The 12,066-nt window shown below is 68.0% G+C and overlaps 1 protein-coding gene across 6 annotated transcripts in view; it reads right to left on the reverse strand.

Moving 5' to 3' along the window:
* Positions 1–9,861, reverse strand: part of ttc7b (tetratricopeptide repeat domain 7B) — a 348,584-nt gene extending 338,723 nt beyond the window's left edge. For 4 of the 6 annotated variants that reach the window (XM_078234474.1, XM_078234471.1, XM_078234473.1 and 1 more), the window contains exon 1: positions 9,720–9,858. In XM_078234474.1, coding sequence (XP_078090600.1) covers positions 9,720–9,840 — 121 coding nt within the window. In that variant the 5' untranslated portion in view covers positions 9,841–9,858. Of the gene's footprint in view, positions 1–9,719 lie in introns of all 6 variants that reach the window. The other 2 variants (XM_078234470.1, XM_078234472.1) reach the window with 2 other exon arrangements.
* Between the last annotated feature and the right edge of the window lie 2,205 nt (positions 9,862–12,066).

Genomic DNA, 12,066 nt, shown 5'->3' on the forward strand with positions numbered 1-12,066 from the left:
CTTCAATTATGGGTCCATCGCAGGCTAGTTCCCCACATTACATCTGAAACTCTAGGTTACTGGGCCCAGGCTCTGAGCCTCGCTGCTCCGCCAGCTGAAAACCACTCACAGCTGGACTGAAGGTGCTCAGTCAGAGCAGTGACGGGACACGAGCTAAAACCAGTCCAATAGACTTGAACTGTCAGAGAGAGCAGCACATGCTCCAACGTACGGACTGCACTCAGAAACCCAGCTCCAGGTCAGAGCCGCAAAGGAAAATCAACCTTTCATTAAACACCTTGAAAAGGTGCAGTTCTTCGAAATTCATTTCTGGGATGTGGGTTTCGCTATGGAGACCAGCATTTATTGCATTCAGAAGGTGTTGGTGAGCTGCCTTCTTGAACCGCTGCAGTCCCTATGATGTACGTACACCCACTGTGCTGCGAGAGAGGGAGCTCCAGGATTTTGACCCAGTGACTGTGACGGACAGGGGAGGGGGACATTGGAGATGACGGGGGGGGGGGGAACGAGGGGTACGGGGTACGAGGGGGACGGGGGCAAAGTGGGGGCCTGGGGGGGGAACGGGACGAGGGGGCCTGTGGGGGTGGACATCGAGGGGCCGGGGGTGGGGGGGTACGACACCAAGGGGGCTGGGGGGGGGAGAGACGCCGACACCGAGGGGGACGGGTGGATGGGGACGGGGGGCGCGGGGGACGGACGAACAATGAGGGGGCCGGGGGGTGGAGACGAGGGCGGTGGACGACAACAACTAGGCCCCGGGGGGGGAAACCGAGGGGGACGGGGGGGGGGGGGGGGGAACCGAGGGGGACGGGGGGGGGGGGGGAACCGAGGGGGACGGGGGGGGGGGGACCGAGGGGGGGCGGAACGAGGGGGCCGAACGAGGGGGAGCGGGGGGGCCGAACGATGGGGAACGATGGGGGGCGGAACGATGGGGGGCGGAACGATGGGGGGCGGAACGATGGGGGGCGGAACGATGGGGGGCGGAACGATGGGGGGCGGAACGATGGGGGGCGGAACGATGGGGGGCGGAACGATGGGGGGCGGAACGATGGGGGGCGGAACGATGGGGGGCGGAACGATGGGGGGCGGAACGATGGGGGGCGGAACGATGGGGGGCGGAACGATGGGGGGCGGAACGATGGGGGGCGGAACGATGGGGGGCGGAACGATGGGGGGCGGAACGATGGGGGGCGGAACGATGGGGGGCGGAACGATGGGGGGCGGAACGATGGGGGGCGGAACGATGGGGGGCGGAACGATGGGGGGCGGAACGATGGGGGGCGGAACGATGGGGGGCGGAACGATGGGGGGCGGAACGATGGGGGGCGGAACGATGGGGGGCGGAACGATGGGGGGCGGAACGATGGGGGGCGGAACGATGGGGGGCGGAACGATGGGGGGCGGAACGATGGGGGGCGGAACGATGGGGGGCGGAACGATGGGGGGCGGAACGATGGGGGGCGGAACGATGGGGGGCGGAACGATGGGGGCGGAACGATGGGGGGCGGAACGATGGGGGGCGGAACGATGGGGGGCGGAACGATGGGGGGCGGAACGATGGGGGGCGGAACGATGGGGGGCGGAACGATGGGGGGCGGAACGATGGGGGGCGGAACGATGGGGGGCGGAACGATGGGGGGCGGAACGATGGGGGGCGGAACGATGGGGGGCGGAACGATGGGGGGCGGAACGATGGGGGGCGGAACGATGGGGGGCGGAACGATGGGGGGCGGAACGATGGGGGCGGAACGATGGGGGGCGGAACGATGGGGGGCGGAACGATGGGGGGCGGAACGATGGGGGGCGGAACGATGGGGGGCGGAACGATGGGGGCGGAACGATGGGGGGCGGAACGATGGGGGGCGGAACGATGGGGGGCGGAACGATGGGGGGCGGAACGATGGGGGGCGGAACGATGGGGGGCGGAACGATGGGGGGCGGAACGATGGGGGGCGGAACGATGGGGGGCGGAACGATGGGGGGCGGAACGATGGGGGGCGGAACGATGGGGGGCGGAACGATGGGGGGCGGAACGATGGGGGGCGGAACGATGGGGGGCGGAACGATGGGGGGCGGAACGATGGGGGGCGGAACGATGGGGGGCGGAACGATGGGGGGCGGAACGATGGGGGGCGGAACGATGGGGGGCGGAACGATGGGGGGCGGAACGATGGGGGGCGGAACGATGGGGGGCGGAACGATGGGGGGCGGAACGATGGGGGGCGGAACGATGGGGGGCGGAACGATGGGGGGCGGAACGATGGGGGGCGGAACGATGGGGGGCGGAACGATGGGGGGCGGAACGATGGGGGGCGGAACGATGGGGGGCGGAACGATGGGGGGCGGAACGATGGGGGGCGGAACGATGGGGGGCGGAACGATGGGGGCGGAACGATGGGGGGCGGAACGATGGGGGGCGGAACGATGGGGGCGGAACGATGGGGGGCGGAACGATGGGGGGCGGAACGATGGGGGGCGGAACGATGGGGGGCGGAACGATGGGGGGCGGAACGATGGGGGGCGGAACGATGGGGGGCGGAACGATGGGGGCGGAACGATGGGGGGCGGAACGATGGGGGGCGGAACGATGGGGGGCGGAACGATGGGGGGCGGAACGATGGGGGGCGGAACGATGGGGGGCGGAACGATGGGGGGCGGAACGATGGGGGGCGGAACGATGGGGGGCGGAACGATGGGGGGCGGAACGATGGGGGGCGGAACGATGGGGGGCGGAACGATGGGGGGCGGAACGATGGGGGGCGGAACGATGGGGGGCGGAACGATGGGGGGCGGAACGATGGGGGGCGGAACGATGGGGGGCGGAACGATGGGGGGCGGAACGATGGGGGGCGGAACGATGGGGGGCGGAACGATGGGGGGCGGAACGATGGGGGGCGGAACGATGGGGGGCGGAACGATGGGGGGCGGAACGATGGGGGGCGGAACGATGGGGGGCGGAACGATGGGGGGCGGAACGATGGGGGGCGGAACGATGGGGGGCGGAACGATGGGGGGCGGAACGATGGGGGGCGGAACGATGGGGGGCGGAACGATGGGGGGCGGAACGATGGGGGGCGGAACGATGGGGGGCGGAACGATGGGGGGCGGAACGATGGGGGGCGGAACGATGGGGGGCGGAACGATGGGGGGCGGAACGATGGGGGGCGGAACGATGGGGGGCGGAACGATGGGGGGCGGAACGATGGGGGGCGGAACGATGGGGGGCGGAACGATGGGGGGCGGAACGATGGGGGGCGGAACGATGGGGGGCGGAACGATGGGGGGCGGAACGATGGGGGGCGGAACGATGGGGGGCGGAACGATGGGGGGCGGAACGATGGGGGGCGGAACGATGGGGGGCGGAACGATGGGGGGCGGAACGATGGGGGGCGGAACGATGGGGGGCGGAACGATGGGGGGCGGAACGATGGGGGGCGGAACGATGGGGGGCGGAACGATGGGGGGCGGAACGATGGGGGGCGGAACGATGGGGGGCGGAACGATGGGGGGCGGAACGATGGGGGGCGGAACGATGGGGGGCGGAACGATGGGGGGCGGAACGATGGGGGGCGGAACGATGGGGGGCGGAACGATGGGGGGCGGAACGATGGGGGGCGGAACGATGGGGGGCGGAACGATGGGGGGCGGAACGATGGGGGGCGGAACGATGGGGGGCGGAACGATGGGGGGCGGAACGATGGGGGGCGGAACGATGGGGGGCGGAACGATGGGGGGCGGAACGATGGGGGGCGGAACGATGGGGGGCGGAACGATGGGGGGCGGAACGATGGGGGGCGGAACGATGGGGGGCGGAACGATGGGGGGCGGAACGATGGGGGGCGGAACGATGGGGGGCGGAACGATGGGGGGCGGAACGATGGGGGGCGGAACGATGGGGGGCGGAACGATGGGGGGCGGAACGATGGGGGGCGGAACGATGGGGGGCGGAACGATGGGGGGCGGAACGATGGGGGGCGGAACGATGGGGGGCGGAACGATGGGGGGCGGAACGATGGGGGGCGGAACGATGGGGGGCGGAACGATGGGGGGCGGAACGATGGGGGGCGGAACGATGGGGGGCGGAACGATGGGGGGCGGAACGATGGGGGGCGGAACGATGGGGGGCGGAACGATGGGGGGCGGAACGATGGGGGGCGGAACGATGGGGGGCGGAACGATGGGGGGCGGAACGATGGGGGGCGGAACGATGGGGGGCGGAACGATGGGGGGCGGAACGATGGGGGGCGGAACGATGGGGGGCGGAACGATGGGGGGCGGAACGATGGGGGGCGGAACGATGGGGGGCGGAACGATGGGGGGCGGAACGATGGGGGGCGGAACGATGGGGGGCGGAACGATGGGGGGCGGAACGATGGGGGGCGGAACGATGGGGGGCGGAACGATGGGGGGCGGAACGATGGGGGGCGGAACGATGGGGGGCGGAACGATGGGGGGCGGAACGATGGGGGGCGGAACGATGGGGGGCGGAACGATGGGGGGCGGAACGATGGGGGGCGGAACGATGGGGGGCGGAACGATGGGGGGCGGAACGATGGGGGGCGGAACGATGGGGGGCGGAACGATGGGGGGCGGAACGATGGGGGGCGGAACGATGGGGGGCGGAACGATGGGGGGCGGAACGATGGGGGGCGGAACGATGGGGGGCGGAACGATGGGGGGCGGAACGATGGGGGGCGGAACGATGGGGGGCGGAACGATGGGGGGCGGAACGATGGGGGGCGGAACGATGGGGGGCGGAACGATGGGGGGCGGAACGATGGGGGGCGGAACGATGGGGGGCGGAACGATGGGGGGCGGAACGATGGGGGGCGGAACGATGGGGGGCGGAACGATGGGGGGCGGAACGATGGGGGGCGGAACGATGGGGGGCGGAACGATGGGGGGCGGAACGATGGGGGGCGGAACGATGGGGGGCGGAACGATGGGGGGCGGAACGATGGGGGGCGGAACGATGGGGGGCGGAACGATGGGGGGCGGAACGATGGGGGGCGGAACGATGGGGGGCGGAACGATGGGGGGCGGAACGATGGGGGGCGGAACGATGGGGGGCGGAACGATGGGGGGCGGAACGATGGGGGGCGGAACGATGGGGGGCGGAACGATGGGGGGCGGAACGATGGGGGGCGGAACGATGGGGGGCGGAACGATGGGGGGCGGAACGATGGGGGGCGGAACGATGGGGGGCGGAACGATGGGGGGCGGAACGATGGGGGGCGGAACGATGGGGGGCGGAACGATGGGGGGCGGAACGATGGGGGGCGGAACGATGGGGGGCGGAACGATGGGGGGCGGAACGATGGGGGGCGGAACGATGGGGGGCGGAACGATGGGGGGCGGAACGATGGGGGGCGGAACGATGGGGGGCGGAACGATGGGGGGCGGAACGATGGGGGGCGGAACGATGGGGGGCGGAACGATGGGGGGCGGAACGATGGGGGGCGGAACGATGGGGGGCGGAACGATGGGGGGCGGAACGATGGGGGGCGGAACGATGGGGGGCGGAACGATGGGGGGCGGAACGATGGGGGGCGGAACGATGGGGGGCGGAACGATGGGGGGCGGAACGATGGGGGGCGGAACGATGGGGGGCGGAACGATGGGGGGCGGAACGATGGGGGGCGGAACGATGGGGGGCGGAACGATGGGGGGCGGAACGATGGGGGGCGGAACGATGGGGGGCGGAACGATGGGGGGCGGAACGATGGGGGGCGGAACGATGGGGGGCGGAACGAGGGGGGCGGAACGATGGGGGGCGGAACGATGGGGGGCGGAACGATGGGGGGCGGAACGATGGGGGGCGGAACGATGGGGGGCGGAACGATGGGGGGCGGAACGATGGGGGGCGGAACGATGGGGGGCGGAACGATGGGGGGCGGAACGATGGGGGGCGGAACGATGGGGGCGGAACGATGGGGGGCGGAACGATGGGGGGCGGAACGATGGGGGGCGGAACGATGGGGGGCGGAACGATGGGGGGCGGAACGATGGGGGGCGGAACGATGGGGGGCGGAACGATGGGGGGCGGAACGATGGGGGCGGAACGATGGGGGGCGGAACGATGGGGGGCGGAACGATGGGGGGCGGAACGATGGGGGGCGGAACGATGGGGGGCGAGGAACGATGGGGGGCGGAACGATGGGGGGCGGAACGATGGGGGGCGGAACGATGGGGGGCGGAACGATGGGGGGCGGAACGATGGGGGGCGGAACGATGGGGGGCGGAACGATGGGGGGCGGAACGATGGGGGGCGGAACGATGGGGGGCGGAACGATGGGGGGCGGAACGATGGGGGGCGGAACGATGGGGGGCGGAACGATGGGGGGCGGAACGATGGGGGGCGGAACGATGGGGGGCGGAACGATGGGGGGCGGAACGATGGGGGGCGGAACGATGGGGGGCGGAACGATGGGGGGCGGAACGATGGGGGGCGGAACGATGGGGGGCGGAACGATGGGGGGCGGAACGATGGGGGGCGGAACGATGGGGGGCGGAACGATGGGGGGCGGAACGATGGGGGGCGGAACGATGGGGGGCGGAACGATGGGGGGCGGAACGATGGGGGGCGGAACGATGGGGGGCGGAACGATGGGGGGCGGAACGATGGGGGGCGGAACGATGGGGGGCGGAACGATGGGGGGCGGAACGATGGGGGGCGGAACGATGGGGGGCGGAACGATGGGGGGCGGAACGATGGGGGGCGGAACGATGGGGGGCGGAACGATGGGGGGCGGAACGATGGGGGGCGGAACGATGGGGGGCGGAACGATGGGGGGCGGAACGATGGGGGGCGGAACGATGGGGGGCGGAACGATGGGGGGCGGAACGATGGGGGGCGGAACGATGGGGGGCGGAACGATGGGGGGCGGAACGATGGGGGGCGGAACGATGGGGGGCGGAACGATGGGGGGCGGAACGATGGGGGGCGGAACGATGGGGGGCGGAACGATGGGGGGCGGAACGATGGGGGGCGGAACGATGGGGGGCGGAACGATGGGGGGCGGAACGATGGGGGGCGGAACGATGGGGGGCGGAACGATGGGGGGCGGAACGATGGGGGGCGGAACGATGGGGGGCGGAACGATGGGGGGCGGAACGATGGGGGGCGGAACGATGGGGGGCGGAACGATGGGGGGCGGAACGATGGGGGGCGGAACGATGGGGGGCGGAACGATGGGGGGCGGAACGATGGGGGGCGGAACGATGGGGGGCGGAACGATGGGGGGCGGAACGATGGGGGGCGGAACGATGGGGGGCGGAACGATGGGGGGCGGAACGATGGGGGGCGGAACGATGGGGGGCGGAACGATGGGGGGCGGAACGATGGGGGGCGGAACGATGGGGGGCGGAACGATGGGGGGCGGAACGATGGGGGGCGGAACGATGGGGGGCGGAACGATGGGGGGCGGAACGATGGGGGGCGGAACGATGGGGGGCGGAACGATGGGGGGCGGAACGATGGGGGGCGGAACGATGGGGGGCGGAACGATGGGGGGCGGAACGATGGGGGGCGGAACGATGGGGGGCGGAACGATGGGGGGCGGAACGATGGGGGGCGGAACGATGGGGGGCGGAACGATGGGGGGCGGAACGATGGGGGGCGGAACGATGGGGGGCGGAACGATGGGGGGCGGAACGATGGGGGGCGGAACGATGGGGGGCGGAACGATGGGGGGCGGAACGATGGGGGGCGGAACGATGGGGGGCGGAACGATGGGGGGCGGAACGATGGGGGGCGGAACGATGGGGGGCGGAACGATGGGGGGCGGAACGATGGGGGGCGGAACGATGGGGGGCGGAACGATGGGGGGCGGAACGATGGGGGGCGGAACGATGGGGAGCGGAACGATGGGGGGCGGAACGATGGGGGGCGGAACGATGGGGAGCGGAACGATGGGGAGCGGAACGATGGGGAGCGGAACGATGGGGAGCGGAACGATGGGGAGCGGAACGATGGGGAGCGGAACGATGGGGAGCGGAACGATGGGGAGCGGAACGATGGGGAGCGGAACGATGGGGAGCGGAACGATGGGGAGCGGAACGATGGGGAGCGGAACGATGGGGAGCGGAACGATGGGGAGCGGAACGATGGGGAGCGGAACGATGGGGAGCGGAACGATGGGGAGCGGAACGATGGGGAGCGGAACGATGGGGAGCGGAACGATGGGGAGCGGAACGATGGGGAGCGGAACGATGGGGAGCGGAACGATGGGGAGCGGAACGATGGGGAGCGGAACGATGGGGAGCGGAACGATGGGGAGCGGAACGATGGGGAGCGGAACGATGGGGAGCGGAACGATGGGGAGCGGAACGATGGGGAGCGGAACGATGGGGGGCGGAACGATGGGGGGCGGAACGATGGGGACCGGGGGGGGAAACGATCGGGACCGGGGGGGGGGGGAAACGATGGGGACCGGGGGGGGGGGGGGGGGGAACGATGGGGACCGGGGGGCGGAACGATGGGGACCGGGGGGGCGGAACGATGGGGACCGGGGGGGGGGAACGATGGGGACCGGGGGGGGCGGAACGATGGGGACCGGGGGGGCGGAACGATGGGGACCGGGGGGGGGGGGGAAACGATCGGTACCGGGGGGGGAAACGATGGGGACCGGGGGGGGGGGGGAACGATGGGGACCGGGGGGGGGGGGAACGATGGGGACCGGGGGGGGGGGGAACGATGGGGACCGGGGGGGGGGGGGGGGGGGGGGGGGAGACGATGGGTACCGGGGGGGGGGGGGGGGAACGATGGGGACCGGGGGGGGGGGGGAACGATGGGGACCGGGGGGGGGGGAACGATGGGGATGGGGGAACGATGGGGATGGGGGGGGGGGGGAACGATGGGGATGGGGGGGGGGGGGGAACGATGGGGATGGGGGGGGGGGAGAACGATGGGGATGGGGGGGGGGGAACGATGGGGACCGGGGGGGGGGAACGATGGGGACCGGGGGGGGGGGGGGAACGATGGGGACCGGGGGGGGGGGGGAACGATGGGGACCGGGGGGGGGGGGGGAACGATGGGGACCAGGGGGGGGGGGAACGATGGGGACCGGGGGGGGGAACGATGGGGACCGGGTGGGGGGGGAACGATGGGGACCGGGGGGGGGGGAACGATGGGGACCGGGGGGGGGGGAACGATGGGGACCGGGGGGGGGGGGAACGATGGGGACCGGGGGGGGGGAACGATGGGGACCGGGGGGGGGGGGGAACGATGGGGACCGGGGGGGGGGGGGGGAACGATGGGGACCGGGGGGGGGGGGGGGAACGATGGGGACCGGGGCGGGGGGGGAACGATGGGGACCGGGGGGAGGAACGAGGGGGACGCGGGGCGGGGGGGGAACGATGGGGACCGGGGGGGGGGGGAACGATGGGGACCGGGGGGGGGACCGGGGGGGGGGGAACGATGGGGACCGGGGGGGGGGGAACGATGGGGACCGGGGGGGGGGGGAACGATGGGGACCGGGGGGGGGGGGGGGAACGATGGGGACCGGGGGGTGGGAACGATGGGGACCGGGGCGGGGGGGGAACGATGGGGACCGGGGGGGGGAACGAGGGGGACGCGGGGCTGGAAGGTTCGATCAGCCGGAGCTCAGAGGAAAACCTGGGGGGAAGTTAGATAAAGCCCCGCTCTCCAGGCCCCGGAGGCCGCTCCGCTGACGTGAGGCCGAGGCTGCGAGCGGGCGGCTGGGCCGCGGGGGCCTCACCGTTGCCGATGAGCTTCGCCGACAGCTGCTTGACCAGTTCCGGGATCTTCTCCCAGAGACATTCATTCCGACAGCGCTCGATCTCAATCTCCAGCCGCGTCCCCGATTTTTTGGCGGCCATTTTAGCGGAACCGGCAGCTGCAGCGCCGACTCTCACCCCAGCGGTGACTCCAGGAATTGCAGCTGCGGCGCCGACTCCCACCCCATTGGAGCCCCCGGGAACTGCGACTGCATCGCCTACTCCCACCCCAGCGGCAGCCCCGGGAACTGCGACTGCAGCGCCTACTCCCACCCCACGGTGACTCCAGGAATTGCAACTGCATCGCCTACTCCAACCCCGGCGGTGACTCCGGGAACTGCAGCGTCTTCTCCTTCCCCCCAGCGGTGACTCCGGGAACTGCAGCGCCTTCTCCTTCCCCCCCACAGCGGTGAATCCGGGAACTGCAGCGCCTACTCCAAGCCTAGCGGTGAATCGGGGAACTGCAGCACATGCTCCAACCCCAGCGGTGACCCCGGGAACTGCAGCGCCTTCTCCATTCCCCAGTGGTGACTCCGGGAACCGCAGCGCCTACTCCCACCCGAGCGGTGACCCCGGGAACTGCAGTTTAGAAAACCGCATAAAGGACAATCTTTTCCTGATCCTGAGCAGCTCTCCCTCTTTCTCTCCTTGAACCTGGGATCAGTTTTAGGCATGCTAAATAGTCCAAACTAAAGCATTGGGGACAGATATAACATAGTTAATCATATGATTCAATGATAATGGTACTGTTGACTAATTATAGGAGTCCATCTGCACCAATCAGTCCACATCAGATGTGAGGATAATATAATATAAGGGTCTGGCACATAACAGGTTATGATGTGGAGATGCCGGCATTGGACTGGGGTATACACAGTAAGAGTTTTAACAACACCAGGTTAAAGTCCAACAGGTTTATCTGGTGGCAAATACCATTAGCTTTCAGAGCGAAGCTTTAAGATCTGGTTGGTTGTAGGGATTCGCATTCTAATCAGTATTCTGTAACTTGATTTTGTGTCTCTGTGCCCTGTTTGAGAACACATTTCCACTCCATCTGACGAAGGAGCAGCGCTCTGAAAGCCAATGGTATTTGCTACCAAATAAACCTGTTGGACTTTAACCTGGTGTTGTTAAAACTCTTACGACATAACAGGTTAACATGGGTCTGCCCACTTGGTGATTGATGTAAGAGAGCACATGATCCATGTAGTGTTGGACAGAGCTGTGTGTAGAAGCAAGCATGGAGACAACTCCTAGCTTGGGCCTTTAAAGTACCTATTTATATAGCTTCAGTAAATACTATTGAACTACCTGAGACTACGAATGTCTCGGTAAGACCGACCAAACTAAGCCAAACACCACACAAAAACAACCTATGTGGTGGACAGGTTGAAATCCACTGCAACATGGAATTGGTACAGCGCAGAAGGAAGCCTGTTGGCCAATCTTGTTTGCACAAGCTTTCCGAATGAGCAATTCCCTTAGTGCCATTCTCCCACCTTCTCCCCATATCCTTGCACATTCTTCCTTTTCAGATGAGAATCTAATTTCTTTTTGAATGCTTCAATTGAACCTGACTCCACCACACTCTCAGGCTGTGCATTCCAAACCTTAACCACCCCGCTATGTGAAAAATATTTTTCTCATATCGTTTTAGCTTCTTTGACAATTACTTTAAACCTGTGCCCTTTCATTCTCGATCCGTTCACATGTGCGAACAGTTACCCCAATCTACTCAGTCCAGAGTCCTCATGATTTTGCAAACGTCAATCAAATCTCCTTTCAGCCTTACATAAGAACTAAGAGTAAGAGTTGAACATTCAGCCCCTTGAGCATTCTTTTCTCTAATGAAAAACAATCTTAGATTAAGAACATAAGAAATAGGAGCAGGAGTAGGCCATCTAGCCCCTCGAGCCTGCCCCGCCATTCAATAAGATCATGGCTGATCTGAAGTGGATCAGTTCCACTTACCCGCCTGATCCCTATAACCCCTAATTCCCTTACCGATCAGGAATCCATCTATCCGTGATTTAAACATATTCAACGAGGTAGCCTCCACCACTTCAGTGGGCAGAGAATTCCAGAGATTCACCACCCTCTGAGAGAAGAAGTTCCTCCTCAACTCTGTCCTATTTATTTTGAGGCTGTGCCCTCTAGTTCTAGTTTCCTTTCTAAGTGGAAAGAATCTCTCCATCTCTACCCTATCCAGCCCCTTCATTATCTTATAGGTCTCTATAAGATCCCCCCTCAGCCTTCTAAATTCCAACGAATACAAACCCAATCTGCTCAGTCTCTCCTCATAATCAACACCCCTCATCTCTGTTATCA

Source organism: Mustelus asterias, chromosome 18 (assembly GCF_964213995.1).
Source record: "Mustelus asterias chromosome 18, sMusAst1.hap1.1, whole genome shotgun sequence".
Taxonomy (NCBI): Eukaryota; Metazoa; Chordata; class Chondrichthyes; order Carcharhiniformes; family Triakidae; genus Mustelus; species Mustelus asterias.